We start from the raw sequence: 15,153 nt of genomic DNA, 5'->3' as shown, positions 1-15,153 counted from the left end.
AAAAAGGTAGTGAAGGGAGAATAATGGAGGTCAACTCCACCAGACTCCTCAGGTAACACAAGTGTGCCTTTTCTTTTGCCATGTATGTGTGTGAGAATTAAAATATGTCATTATATATATACATATATAAATACTAAATTAAATGAACTTGTTTCAGTGGAATTCTCTAGACAAGGTTGTCACTATCCCGAGACACTTCCGTCTCAGAAAGGTGAACTAAAAAGGGAAAGTTGCTCTAGAAAGGACTGAAATAAGCTCACTAAATTGGATCCGTGTTGACATGTTATAAAGTGACATTCAAGGAAGTGCACAGTAAATAAATACCACAACAAGAACAGTGAGAGTGAACAGACACAATGGTGATTTATTATCTGCAGAAGACTGAAACACCATCTAGCACACCATCGTGTCCGACCGCAGAGCGGAGCGGGACCTTATTGTCTGGGAGTGATACTGTCAAGGAATGCGGATAAAGTCCTTCCTGTTCCACGCGTCGATGCGGAAAAAACGCATCCGAGTCTGATCCATCAGGACTTTCACGTGGGGGAAACGTGCTGTTTTTCTTAAGTTGATGGGGTCTTGGCTGCACACTCCTCTTCCTCAGCATCTTTCTCCTCGGCGTCCCGCTCTTCGGCTGACTCCGGCTCGGGGCCGGCCGTGAGTGCCGACACCATGAAGGCGAGCCGTTCGAGGACCAAATCGGCAGTGCTGGAGAGAGAGTGCTGAGAAGACGGGGGAACAGAGCGACACAAGAGGTGAGACACACGAGGACATTGACACAGAGCGGAGGAGAGTATGTTGAAGTCATCGGCACAACGTCGTCGCTGAGGCTTTGCTTTGAGAATGCCTCGTTGAGCTGACGAGTCAGGGGGACTACGCTGAAAAGCTGGAGATATATATTGTTTAATGACTTCTGAAAGCCAACTTTGCCTGATCAGAGATAAAGAAGGATGATGCATCACACTTTGACTGGAAAAAAAGTATTGTAGAGTGTTTGGTCATTATGTCTTCATTAGGCATTTGTGTTCCACTTCTTCCTCAGAGCAGACTGAACCAGTTCTCTCAATCCTGCTGCAATTTCCTCTGGTGGACAGTAGAGGCCAGCAACTACTTGATGCTTCAAGTCCCTCCTTATAATAATATATTTTTTCCAGTTCAAGAGGTGCTTTGTGTTGGACTGAGTAAGCAGACGATGTATCTGTCATGGCAATAATCAGAACAACAGTCGGGGTTAGACCCTGATGTAACACGACTGCCTGCAACACACCTGTAAGATGTGCAGCCCCTTCAGCGTGAGGACAGCCAGCTCCCTCAGCCCGTCCCCGGTCAAGTCTAAGTAGATGATGGACAGCAGAGGACTCTTGAAGCTCCGCCTCCACTTCAACTGAAACTGTCCGTCTCGTCCTCTCCCTGCCGGCTGGAATTTGTAACAAAGAAGTTCCTGCATGGCGAGAAAGGCAGACGACAAGGTCATCGGTCAGACGCCCGGAAAATAAAGACAAACGGGTTTTCTCATATGTCATCGTTATTATAATGTAATGATGTTGTAGGCGTTGCGTCTACAATATTGGTCAAATGAGTTATGCATTGTTATTTCCGTGTTGAAATCTTATTGCGTATCTATCCAAAGCCGAATATATTTTCTTCCTCTGAGGCAAAGAGCTCCATTGTTGTCCAAAAACTATTAAAAAACCATCACAGATAATGTCCTGCTGCCTCAAATACTCAATGGCGTAATTGTGTATTATTCCACCGCTAAACATAGTCCCCGACAATTTTCTCCCATTTGAGTAACACTTGCTAAAAACCACACGACCAGCAGTTTTAGGGAAATTATTGCACATTTCTAAAAGAGATTTATTTTATTTAAAGGTTCATGAGCTCAGTTGGAGCTGGGGAAGTTGGAAAGTTGAAGGTGAAGGACTAAGGCGTTGTTAGTTTGGATCTTTTTATGGGATTTATTGACAATAAAATTGACAGGTAAACACGGTTAGTTCTGTCAGCACTGTTGCCATTGACTACACTGTTAGCGCCGCCAGCTGCCGTGTTGAGAGCCATGTGGAGGCAATAGAAATGCTTCTGAATTTCAAATGTAGCTTAAAGTACTATTAATAAAGTCTATTAGAAATGGGATCTCTGACCTGCCCATATGTTCCCAACAGCACCTCCTTCTGCCCGTCAAAATCCAGGTCAATGACCAAAGCGCAGAGCACTGCGTCCCACTGGTCGCTCCCTGAGAGGCACATGGAGTGAGACAAGCCTCGCTTCTGGACATCTCTAAGAAAACACACACACACACACACACACACACACAAATCAAACACTGTTCTGAGAAATTTGATCAATCACAGAAATAATGTCTACGTACAAAGCCAAGCGATGACTCCACTGATATCTTCAGAAAGTATTCTGACCTGTAGACAACTGCCATCTCTATGGTGCTGGTTACCAGAAGGTTGTAGCCTTCCATATCCGCACCTGAAAAAAAGACAATCACAACATTAAAAGCCTTGATTTACTTTTCATTTCAGACTTAAATATCCACCGTGGCGGACAGGGATGCTGGAGAATCTAAAACAGGCCGTTAATGTACTTTTCTCTCTGCTGGGCTGGTCGGGCTCGGTTTGGCAGCTCAGAGGGAAGAGCAGCACCGACGAGATCGGACTGTCGAACTGGAAGCGCCAGCTCTGCAAAACCTCTGAGAAAAAAGAAAGAAAAGACGCATCGCGTAGGAATTTAATACAGAACAAAGATGGACTTTTGAAAATCCCCCCATCCCCCCCAAAAAGAATTTAGGACCAGTTTACACACTTTTACATAATATTTGAAAAGTCCACAATGCAGCCACACAGGTGAAATGATTACTTCACCCCTATTCACTTTGCACTTTTCTCAGCATGTTTATTCACTTCTGCTAGGAATCCCACAATGCAATGCATCCCCATTTCATAGATACAAAATGTGCAACTGTGCCACAGGTTATAATAATAACTTTAGTGATGAGATGATGGCTGAACGCTCAATGCTCTCTGGGTCCTGGTATTGCTGGCATGCTAGCTCACTGTGTGACGACCCGGGCTGTGACAACGGTGACAACTGTGACACTGACGTCACCCCGATGTCACACTGACGACGGCTGAGCAACGTTTATTAACCAATAGCCACGCCCATTTGAGGCCGATGTGGAGCCTCTCATTATTCAGACTTTGGACTGTTTGCTCATGACTCCAAGATGGTTGCCTCCTTCCTGATATATCAGATCTGAGAGGTGAGCGATATTTAGATGAGTGTGGGAGCAGCCCTCTTTCTGAATGACATCGCTCCGACTCTCCTGTTAAGGTGGGACTCATTGGAAGTGGTAAAGTCTGGTGGCCCTACTTAGTTCCCAGCATAGCTCTCCAAAGGTCTAAGCAGACCCAATAAGAAACACATGTTCAGGATCGCAGGGCCTTTAGGCTACACGCACACTGGCAACCAAGTAACAGGCGCAGATGTGTTCAGAGACCCTAAGAGAAGGGGGGGTTAAAGGAGTCATGTGATGGAGCTGAACCTCCATCATACTGTGTGTGGGTCTCCCTCACCTGGTTCTGTCTGGTTGACCAGCGCCAGTCCAACGCAGCCATTCTGACAGCCAATTGCAGAGAGTCGCCGTCCACCGGCGATGCTCAACATGTCCAACCAGAGCACACTGCGTGGAGGGAGGGGACACACGGACCGTACATACATTCAGCTCAGCACATGTTGACGTATTTCTATGCATCAATCATGCTGGTGATTTGAGACTTCCGTTGTCTTTATCCTCTTTGTCAACTGGTTTATCTTTTCGTATTAGTGCTGTCCTCTTGCGATGCGTTCATCACAAGCTGCGACAGCATGCGAGTCCGCGCTCGAGTCTCCATGGCTAAATGTTGTCCTGGAGACACCGACTGCAGCAGGAAATACACTGTGAAATTACCCTTTTTAAAGTGGAAAGTTGAGAAACGACTAGATTGCATTAAGCAGGAAAGTCATGAGGCCGATTAACACAAATAATTGTATAGAGTGACTGGTGGTCTCCATCACCAGGTTATTTACCACACAAAGTCAAACAACCCCTGTGGTGGGATCCCCACCAGTGGGTAAATGCTAATACCCTCCTCTCCATCCTAGCCCAAAAACATCCGGACCACACCCATCTTTCGAGCTCGGCCTTCATTTCGATCTCAACTACACACCTGTAAAGTTGTATGGCTGCATCGTGCAGACCGACCTGTGCCCAAAACCCCTCAGTGGTGTTCTCCAGCCGGGGTCACCAGGACAACATGTTGCCACGGTGACTCACACACAGACTCACGGGGGGTAACTACTGCCCAGAGGTGACAGAAGCAGAGGAACCTGAGACTCACTTGCTGGGCAGCTGCTGTAATTCAGGGAAGAGTCTCTCCACCGGCTGCTCTTCAAACTGGTGGAGGGAGGCATTCTGTTGGGAACAGGAGAGTCAGGCTGAATGGCGGTCTGACGCCGCGTGATCAATCAAAGTGAAACGTCTCTTAAAAATATGCAAAGCTCATTACCGCCTCATTTCATCTCTTTGGCTGAGAGAACCACCAAAAAAAAACCTTCCTGTTTTTTTTCATCTCTTTGAAAGAACAATGACTCTTGATGCTGCTTCCAACATTCAACTTTTTAGCCACTTAAAAGGAATATCCACATTCCCATAATCCATCTATTGAAGAAGAGCATGTGACCAAAAGCGTTGGCTTCCAAATGTAAGTACAAATGTGGTGACAAATTATTCTTGTGTGGTCTTTTGGTATATTTACTATAAAAAAATTCCATTCCTCATCTCCACAGGATACATTTTTATAAATTTATTTTAAAGGGCATATGCTATGAATTAAAAATCTACAAAATTATATCTATATATATATATAAATGAAATAAAAAGAGTTCTACAAAAAAAACTACATTATCTGGTTTAGGTGTACATCCAACATATACTCATATAAGACACACACATACATACACACATGTCTACATAAATACACAATTAAAAGGGAAAGAAAAAGATTTAATCCACATTTTCAAGTTTTATTTATTTTCACTTATCACACACACACACACACACCTCCTTGTACAGGTGGATCCTCTGGTCGTGCCCGCTGAGCAGGAACACCGTCTCTCTGTCTGCGCTGTCACACTGCACCCTGTCAGAGAGAAAAGAACGCTGACATTCCCGGATGCACCCGGTCATGTGTTCTTCCTGTCGGATGCCGACTGACAACGGGGCGCCCTTAACAACACTAATGCTGCCACCTAAAGCGTTGTGACACAGCACTTTTGGTGTGAATGCAGCATTAAACCCATAAGAGTCTAGTGAAGGCGCTAGTAGGTGAGACAAGGTACAATTATGGATTACCATTGTGAAATCTGTCCAGTGTGGCACTGGCAATAAAAGTGCACAGTATCAGTGAGGCATGGCACTAATAATATACAAAGAGTGGGAAAATTCTACAAATTTGTGAATATATACGAATGGAAAATGTTAGGTTGTTTAACCCTTGTGTTGCCTTAGGGTCATTTTGACCCGAATCAATATTACACCCTCCCCCCGCCTTAGGATTAATTTGACCCCATTCAATGTTTAATGTCGGTGTTCTTTCGGTAGTCAACAAACAAAGATAAAGTGCCTCACACTTAAACTTGGAAAACAATATTAATTCTAATAATTTTCTGGAGGTTTTAATTGCTGGCGTCAAATTGAAACCAAAGGGTAAAATATGTTAGTAAATATAAAGGTAACAGGAGGGTGAAACATTGAATCGGGTCAAAATGACCCAAAGGCGGGGGGAGGGTGTAATATTGATTCGGGTCAAAATGACCCTAAGGCAACACAAGGGTTAAGGCCAGACCAGCGTCTGGGAGCTGGTTCGTAGTCTTCCCTTTGCTCTGTTGGGAAGAAAAAAAACAGTTCCTGATTTGGCCTGCAGTGGTAGCAGCAGTTGCCATGCCAACTGAGGTGTGAACTGGAGCTCTCTTTGTGAGACTGAAAATCCGGGATGAGCCCCCCCCCCCCCCCCCCCCCGAGGTGAACTGCTAAATGCCTCTGCATATTTAGGGGTCCACATTGCATCATGGCCCTCTGCAGCAGCAGACTCACTCGGTGTGGTAGAGATGGAAGGGCGTGAACTGCAACTCCAGATTCAGGCAGCTCTCTGTTCAGAGACACACGTCAGCATGTGTGAGCAATGCACATATCATTCAGCATCAAACATACCAAATACAGAAGTAAATGTGCCTGTGAAATATATAGATATGGCTGTGAAATAAATCCTGAAACAACTTATGAGTAAATGTATTTAAACAACTCAATTTGATATATACCAGTGGACCTTGATTACCTTATGGCCACATTTACTTCCCAGGCCATTGTATTTCTATCTGCTGGTTTTCTGACCAATGCACCATCACACAAAATAGCTAGCTAATGTGTGTGTGTGTGTGTGTGTGTGTAGGGGGGGGGTTCGTCCTCCGGCACCTGCTATCCGCATATTGTTGTGTTTCACAGCAGCCCACTGCTCATAAATGTTTAAGATGGGTTAAATGCAAAAAGAAGTTTGTATATAAAAATTCTAATAAAATGCCATTATTTTTGAAAATGGAAATAAAATGATCTGGGACAGAAGTGTGGCATTAGAAAAAAAGTCACTGAAATAAAAAAGAAAATTAGTTTAATAAAAAGATCTTTTTTTAATTAAAACATATGTATTTATTGATAAAACTAAATATTAACCTACTTATTTATTTATATTTTAATATGTGAATATATATATAAATATATATATTGGTTTATTCCATTCACATTTATCTGTCCTTCTATCTAAGATTGACTCCAGCAGCGTGCCATGCAGAACACTGCGTCACTCACGTGCGATGGACTCCAGGTTGAACTCTGAGCCGGGCTCGTAGTCACAGTAGATGTTGAGGAACGGCGTGGCCTTGTCACCAGAGTCCTGCAGAAGTTCAGCCGTTATTGACAACCCTGATAGCAAAGTATTGACATGCTATGACTTGTACACCTTTTCATGCAAATGTACCTTTACGAATGTGATGCCCACCACCAGGCCTCTTTTGGGAGGAGACTTGTTAAACGCATCGATTGACACGATCTCTGCATCAACTACATAAAGAAGACACCATCAACCATCAACCTTCAACCTTCAACCGTCAACCGTCAATCATATTATCACAGGCACAACCAACGGAGAACAACTCAGCTGCAGCACAAGTCGGCATTATGGACAGGAAATCTGACACCTTCTTCTAACACCGATACAGCCATGGCTTGTTGGTTTATTGAGATTATTTGAGGCAGAAAATGCATTTTCCACCTGTAATAGCGAATGGATAAATAAGAAATAAATGTGTGATAATTATGAATTAATTAATCCAAGAATTGTAATAAAAACCAGATTAGTTGTTCGTTGTCTTTTTTTATTTACATGTAGTTACTGTATTTGTGAAGACGCTGGTCGACATTGATCCAGATCTTGTGTTGTGCAGCCTTCTTTCTTTTTAAGTATAAAAATCGGCTACTTGGTGAACTTCACATTCACTTTCCTTCGGTCATGTAGAATATGTTTGGCCAAAGTTCAGGACCAGAGAGGAGGACGGGAGCCGTCACTGTTCAGCACATCTGGAAAAAGAAAGCTGACATGATTGTGCTCCCTGCAGCAGAGGAAGGAGGAAGGAGCCCCGCTGCAGCGACAGCACCGTGAACATGACCACAGGCTCTGATGGATTCAATGTTCTGGGGCCAAACGTTGCTTTACTGGTTTTGTGATCTTCTTTGTTTTTGTCCACAAACTGAACAGGGCGCATCTGGATCTCATCATCATTATATTAACCACTTTTACTTTTCATAGTACAATGGCTTTAACCCAGCACCTTCTTTTTGTACCTGAGAATTTAGTTTCTTTGTTTACTTAGTTTTTGTATTTCTATTTTATAACATTAGTCTGCCATGAAAGCCAATGTACGTGCAGTGGTGGAATAAGTAATCAGATCTTTTATTTAAGTTAAAGTAGTCATAGAAATAGAACAAATATGCCCTTAAATTATCTGAAATAAAAGTGATCGATGTACTATCTATATATCATATCTTAACACTACAGTTAAGATATGATATATTGTATTTTGAATGTGATATGTAATATTGTATGAGGAGCGTTTAAATTTAACTGCTATTAAACATTATGTTATGTAATGTAATATACAACAACAAAAGAAAAAAGTTTATAAGCTCATCAGAAGTTCAGTACCTGGGATGTAGGTGAACTGAACCTCCTTGGCCACAGGTCGGATCTTCTGCTGCAGCTCCTGGTATCTGAAACACACCACCTTCCCTTTGAGGGTGGCCGCCAGCAGCTCCTGCTCCCCGGCCTGACACAGTCCGTAAATGTTGCTCTGCGACGGGAAGCGGCTGAAGCTGTCCTCCGCGAAGGGATCCGAGTCTCGGAGCATCCTGCAGCAAGAGACTCCCGAAAGTGTTCAGAAGTGTCACGAGTTGAGCTTGTTCATGGTCGTCTTTGAGTCTGAAGCCAAACGAGAAATAGAGACTTCTGGTCGTTCATTTCTAAACACGGGTTAGTGAACACTTAATGTGACGCTCGTTTGTTACGAAGTATGTTTCATTGTAACGAAAGAAATGCAAGGAACATTGCTTGATGATTCTTCGGGTTGTCGTGATGCAAAACATCCGGGTTGAGAAGTGGTGCGTTCAGGGTTATTGGATATATAGGCTTTAGTGCTCCTAAACGACCAAGCGAAGAAGAAAATAAGGCTGTTCTCCATTCTCCAAGGTCAATTCTCTATTGTCTAGTCTCTATTGTCTATTTCATCACTTAAATGTTTTATGTAGTTTCATTGCCATTGTGTTTACTTTGTCTTGTAGTTGTCGAAGCTCCTTGCTATTTGATTTATCTATTCAATTTGAGTTCATATATCATCCCCTCCGATTAGAAAGTGAATTGTACTCATCATTTTAAAATTCACAATGTCAGAATGTATCAACTTAAACGACTAACTACGGACAGAGGATGCCCGTGTTGCTTTATTACGCACCGATTTGAGGCTCGGAAAGGGTGCATGGCTTTTTTTTCTTCTTCACGTTGTAAATTGATGACTGACTCGAGGCATCACATTTGTTATCCTGCCACCCTCCGGTACTGTTTGTATATTACATCCCAAATGTAAGTTGGCCATTTCAGGGGGATATCTAGCACTTTATTTTACTCCACTACATCTATTTGACATTCATAATAAATAATAAAATCAACAAATACATCTAGATGGATCATTATGGATAAAGACAGGACATTATTGATCCCTTGGGGAAATTCACAAGCTACCCTACCGCATACATAAGAGATCAGATAAGATAAGATAGCATATTCCTTTATTTGTCCCACAGTGGGGATCACAACAGCTGGTGCACATGAGAGCAAACTAAGCCCCATATTTACCAGCTGACCACTCGAGTAATGTAGACATTAATTCACCAATATGCCGGTGATATGTCGGTGATATTGTATTCTTTATATTTAAGTTTATTTTGGTGTCAATATGTGTGTACTTCTTTTGTGCATATCCCACATTTTAAATGCAGAACTTTTATTCACATTAAAAACAGTAGATTTGCTGGTTGACCACCAGATGTCAGTGAACACTCACCGTCAGGTCGCTGACAGCTGTCCGTTGCCCGGCTGCTGTTTTCTACAAAGGATGGAGAGAGAGAGAGAAAAAACCTGCCCCCCTTTTTATAAAGAAGTTAGACAAAGATAATTATAAGCTTTTATTTCACTTTCCAATAGCGCTACCTTCCTCTCATCTGTTAGGCGTTCTCCTTCTAATAAGTCAATTAGTCAGATTGTGTCACAGAGGATTCGGGTGTAGCTCGTGTCTATTAATCCTGTGATGAGTATTGATAAAAGGAGTTTGGGCACAGTTGTTCCCTCCTCCGAGACTTATAGCTCTCTGGACAATAATATTTGAAATTGATTGGTTTCTTCTTCTTCTGCACTTTACCAATGCAAAGCCAACAATTGTGAAACAGTCTGACAATGAAAACTAGAGTTGGTTGTCGTGCACATTTCTTTTATTGCCTTTATTAGTGCAGCTGGAGCATGACAGTGGAGAGAGAGAGAAGCTGCTAAGGGGGCCACTATTCACCTGGTGCACACACTCCAGGTGAGCTGGAGACCACCTGTTAGTCTACTGGCTTTATGTCACTACAGCATCAGTAAGAGGACCAGGGAGCACGTGATGCCAAATAACATCAACAACAACAACAACAGAAATGAATAAAGAGCACCAGAGAAGACAATAACAATTTAACTCTGGACATTTTGATTGTTAAACTGAAACTAAAATCCAATCTTTGCATGTTCTCTTACGATATGTGACATATTGGTCACTTAGCTTCTGCAACCCTTGCATATCAGAATCAGAATCAGAATCAGAAACAGGTTTATTGCCAAAGAATGAATGTTTTCACAAACAAACGAGGAATTTTTTTTGGTGGAAGGTGCAACATTTGGACATGACAAACAACAATTAGTCCTGGGGTGACAGTCAGTCAGTCCCGATGATGACGACCGCGACCGCCAAAAAAGCTATTGGGTGGCGGGAGGTGTGTCCAGGGTGGGAGGGTCGGCGACAATCTTTCTGGCCCTTCAGTGACCTGGAAGTGAACAGGACCTGGAGGAAGGCAGATTGCAGCGGATGATGCTCTGCAGCCTGCGCTTGTCTTTGGCTGTGGCTGCAGGGTGCCAGACGGTGATGGAGGAGCAGATGATGGACTCCATCATCTTCCCTGGCAGGTAGAATTTCCTCAGTTGCCTCAGGAAGAACATCCTCTGCTGGGCCTTCTTGGAGATGGAGGTCCTGGGAGATGATGGAGCCCAGGAGCGGTAGGACTCCACAAGCCGACGGGGAGTCACACAGGATGAGAGACAACCATCTCCACTGTCTTCAGAGCGTTGAGCTCCAGGTTGTTCTGCAGAGATGAGTCCAATGAGGGTGGTGTCATCGACTGGAGGTGCAGCTGGATCCACCTGCAGGTGGAGTGTGCGTGCAGCTGGGTCCTGCAACAGGGACGGGATGATGGAATTGAAGGCAGAGCTGAAGTCCACAAACAGGATCCTGGCGTAGGTTCCTCGGGTGTCCAGATGCTGGAGGATGATACTTTATACTTTATACTTTCACCAATAGAATAGATGCTCAGCTATTGAGGGACAGGGAGTATTGTTGCATGTGTATTTCCTAATTATTCTTATTTCCCCATCAAAACAAAGGTCCTCATACAGTCTCATCAAAGATAACATTTCCACTTGTGTAATACATTTTACAAAGTTCACAATACAGAGGAATGATGATGGCTGACATCTGAATGGGTTGTAAGTTAGGTTTATGAAGCTTTCCACGACGGCATGGGGAAGCACGAGTGAAATAACACACAACCTTCGGCCACAGTTGGACAACTCACATTGCAGAGCATTTATTAAATTACAATCTTCAAAATAAACTAAAAATTAAATGCCTGGTCATCATCAAGCTAAAGTCGAGGCTTCCTCTGTGGGGACAGACGACCGCGGCTGCAGTACCAACACTGTATTGGCTTTGGGGTCCGTGTACGTTTTGTTAGTTTGTTTTTTCGTTTCATTCAAAATACGGAATACGGAAATAACGTGTTTTTTTGTATTCCGTTTGAAACCAGAAACGGAAAACCACTTTCGTATTCCGTTTCTGTCTGAAACCAAAAACGACAGAACGGAAGTGCTTAAAATGAAAGTCAAAATAAAAGCCAGTGATATATATTCGTATTTACAGTGTTCTATGATGCAAACACATAGCAGGGTAACGTTAGAAGAATATTAATTAATCAATATAAATAATAAATAAATAAACCTAATTATGTAATATTTATATTGACTAATTAATATTCTTCTAGCGTTACCCTGCTTTGTGTTTGCATCGTTAAAATATCCAGGTTGAATTATTTATTCTTTATATTGACTAATTAATATTTTTCTAACGTTACCCTGCTATGTGTTTGCATCATAGAACACTGTAGCCTATATACGAATACATATCACTGGCTTTTATTTTGAATTTCATTTTAAGCACTTCCGTTCTATCGTTTTTGGATTCAAACGACAGAAACGAAATACAGAAGTGAACAAAACACGTTATTTCCGTCTTCCGTATTTTGAATGAAACGAAAATACAAACGAACAAAACGTACACGGACCAGTGAGCCTTTGACTAAAACTCATTGGTTGAGAGCTGATGACCTCACTGTGTGACATCAACGATGCGGCTTTGATCCCATCAAACTGCTCACTCCAAAGAGAGCTGATGTCGTTAGTGACATCACACTACTCACTCTCAGAGTGTGTAAGTAGGACCCACATCATCAGGTTCAGAGAGCAGGACGAGAGACGCCCAACGCAGGGACAGACGATCGCTTCAACGTCAAGGCCGGCATTATTGTGGCTTGTCACGCAACGGTCAAACTAGCATTGGCTGCAACGTTCTTTTTCCCTTTCGTTTCAGCGTTGAGAGCAGGACGAATGACTCTCCTTGCAGAGACTGGACGCTGTCTGCATTTTGTCCCTTTCGTTTCAGGTTCTGATAGAGCATGCATGGACGAGAGACGCCCAACGCAGGGACAGAAGATCACTCGACACTCATAAGTAGATCAAGCAAAATGATTTTTGTGAAATATATCAAGGTACTTCATGTTATATAATATACCTTTGTTAGAAAAATTATGTTTTTAGTTACAGGAAAAGTCATTAAATTATCAAATTGAACGTGCACATTATTTAATAAAAAATATCTTAAACTTCTGGAAAATATTTTCTGTTGAATAATGTGCACGTTCAATTTGATAATTGAGAGGTGATGACCTCACTGTGTGACATCACAGATGCGGCTTTGATCCCATCAAACTGCTCACTCCAAAGAGAGCTGATGTCGTGGAAAGGAAGGGCGTATTTACAGTGGTCTATGATGCAAACTCCTCCGTGGATCGCCACCTTAACGTGGTGGAGGAGTTTGAGAGGCTCAGTGATCCCGGGAGCTATGTTGTCCGGGGCATTAGCCCCTGGTAGGGTCTCCCAAGGCAAACAGGTCTCGGGTGAGAGTCCAGAATAAGAGCGGTTCAAAAACCCTGGGCGAGCCGATCGCCGGCGGCATAGACTAGCTCTAGGGACGTGGAACGTCACCTCGCTAGCGGGGAAGGAGCCAGAGCTGGTGCGGGAGGTGGAGCAGTACCAACTAGATCTAGTTGGGCTCACCTCCACGCACAGCGCTGGCTCTGGAACCAAGCTCCTGGAGAAGGGTTGGACTTTCTTCTTTTCTGGAGTTGCCCGGGGTGAGAGGCGCCGGGCCGGAGTGGGGATACTCACAAGCCCCCGGCTGAGCGCTGCTGTGTTGGAGTTTGCCCCGGAGAACGAGAGGGTCGCCTCCCTGCACCTACGGGTTGCGGGGAGTAAAGCTCTGACTGCGGTTTGTGCTTATGCACCAAACTGCAGTTCAGAGTATCCGGCCTTCTTGGAGTCGGTGGGAGGGGTCCTGGAAAGGGCACCGCCTGCAGACTCCATAGTTCTCCTGGGAGACTTCAACGCTCACGTGGGCAATGACAGAGAAACCTGGCGGGGAGTGATTGGGAGGAACGGCTTGCCGATCTGAACCCGAGCGGTGTTCTGTTATTGGACTTCTGTGCTAGCCACGGCTTGTCAATAATGAACACCATGTTCGAACATAAGGTGGCTCATAAGTGTACTTGGTACCAGAACACCTTAGGCCGGAGATCAATGATCGACTTTATAATCGTATCATCTGATCTGCGGCCGTATGTCTTGGACACTCGGGTGAAGAGAGGAGCAGAGCTGTCAACTGATCACCACCTGGTGGTGAGTTGGATCAGATGGCAGGGGAGTCGGCCAGAGAGACCTGGCAAGCCCAAACGTGTAGTGCGGGTGAACTGGGAACGTCTGGTCGAGGACCCTGTCCGGGAGGTCTTCAACTCCCACCTCCGGATGAACTTCTCACACATCCCGAGGGAGGTTGGGGACATGCAATCCGAGTGGACCATGTTCAAAGCCTCTATTGTGGAAGCGGCCGACAGGTGAGTGAGGCCATGGTGCTCTGCCGGAAACTGGTGGATTGCTCCCTCCAGGTGGGGACAGAGTGCCTGCCCCAAGCGAAGGAGTTCAAGTATCTCGGGGTCTTGTTCACGAGTGATGGTAAGATGGAGCGGGAGATCGACAGGCGGATCGGTGCGGCTGCAGCAGTAAAACAGGCGCTGTACCGGTCCGTCTTGGTGAAGAGAGAGCTGAGCCGAAAGGCGAAGCTCTCAATTTACTGGGCGGTCTACGTTCCAATCCTCACCTCTGGTCACGAACTTTGGGTAGTGACCGAAAGAACGAGGTCGCGAATACAAGTGGCCGAAATGAGTTTCCTCCGTAGGGTGGCCGGGCTCAGCCTTAGAGATGGGGTAAGGAGCTCAGACATCAGGAGGGAACTTGGAGTCGAGCCGCTACTCCTTCGCATCGAAAGGAGTCAGCTGAGGTGGTTCGGGCATCTGATTCGGATGCCTCCTGGACGCCTCCCGTTAGAGGTTTTCCAGGCACGTCCAACTGGGAGGAGACCCCGGGGAAGACCCAGGACACGCTGGAGGGATTACATCTCCCGGCTGGCCTGGGAACGCCTCGGGATCCCCCAGAATGCGCTGGAAAATGTTGTGGGCGAGAGGGAATTCTGGGTCAACCTGCTGGGTCTGCTGCCCCCGCGACCCGACCCCGGAATAAGCGGATGAGAATGGATGGATGGATGGATATGATGCAAACACATAGCAGGGTAACGTTCGAAGAATATTAATTAATCAATATAAATAATAATAAAAATAAACCTGGATATGTTAGCGACAGTGGTGACTACAGGAAGTTAAATATTCATAGACACAGCAAGAATCAACTTGTCACTTAATCGTTGCATTAACTTGTCATCTTAGAAATGTGAGAGTAGCTGTGCTCTCCATGTTTCAGTCTGATTCAATAACTCATGTAGTCAACTCTTCAAAACAGTGTTCACACACAACACAGAGCT

The 15,153-nt window shown here is 44.4% G+C and overlaps 1 protein-coding gene across 1 annotated transcript; it reads right to left on the bottom strand.

The window, feature by feature from the left end:
• Positions 1 to 338: 338 nt before the first annotated feature.
• On the bottom strand, positions 339 to 10,530 carry kptn (kaptin (actin binding protein)). Its single transcript, XM_056411666.1, has 13 exons — positions 9,712 to 10,530; positions 8,301 to 8,573; positions 7,077 to 7,159; positions 6,908 to 6,992; positions 6,140 to 6,194; positions 5,108 to 5,186; positions 4,386 to 4,459; positions 3,582 to 3,688; positions 2,594 to 2,698; positions 2,415 to 2,478; positions 2,142 to 2,277; positions 1,268 to 1,441; positions 339 to 722 (listed from the first exon to the last, which is right to left on the bottom strand). The coding sequence occupies exons 2-13, from the start codon at positions 8,500 to 8,502 to the stop codon at positions 564 to 566; spliced, it is 1,323 nt and encodes a 440-aa protein (XP_056267641.1). The 5' UTR covers positions 8,503 to 8,573; positions 9,712 to 10,530; the 3' UTR covers positions 339 to 563.
• Between the last annotated feature and the right edge of the window lie 4,623 nt (positions 10,531 to 15,153).

The sequence above is a fragment of the Pseudoliparis swirei genome, chromosome 3, assembly GCF_029220125.1.
Source record: "Pseudoliparis swirei isolate HS2019 ecotype Mariana Trench chromosome 3, NWPU_hadal_v1, whole genome shotgun sequence".
In the NCBI taxonomy this organism is placed as follows: Eukaryota; Metazoa; Chordata; class Actinopteri; order Perciformes; family Liparidae; genus Pseudoliparis; species Pseudoliparis swirei.
The sequence above is the reverse complement of the archived record's forward strand: the minus strand, read 5'-3'. Positions and strand labels throughout refer to the sequence as shown.

Bases quoted from the DNA above. Each gene is read 5' to 3' on its own strand.
- kptn (XM_056411666.1), bottom strand. From the start codon at position 8,502: ATGCTCCGAGACTCGGATCCCTTCGCGGAGGACAGCTTCAGCCGCTTC. The intron at 6,993-7,076 runs GTACATTTGCAT...GAACTTCTGCAG, and splicing joins TGGGCATCACATTCGTAAAG to GACTCTGGTGACAAGGCCAC. The intron at 5,187-6,139 runs GTGAGTCTGCTG...TCTCTCTGACAG, and splicing joins TTCCATCTCTACCACACCGA to GGTGCAGTGTGACAGCGCAG.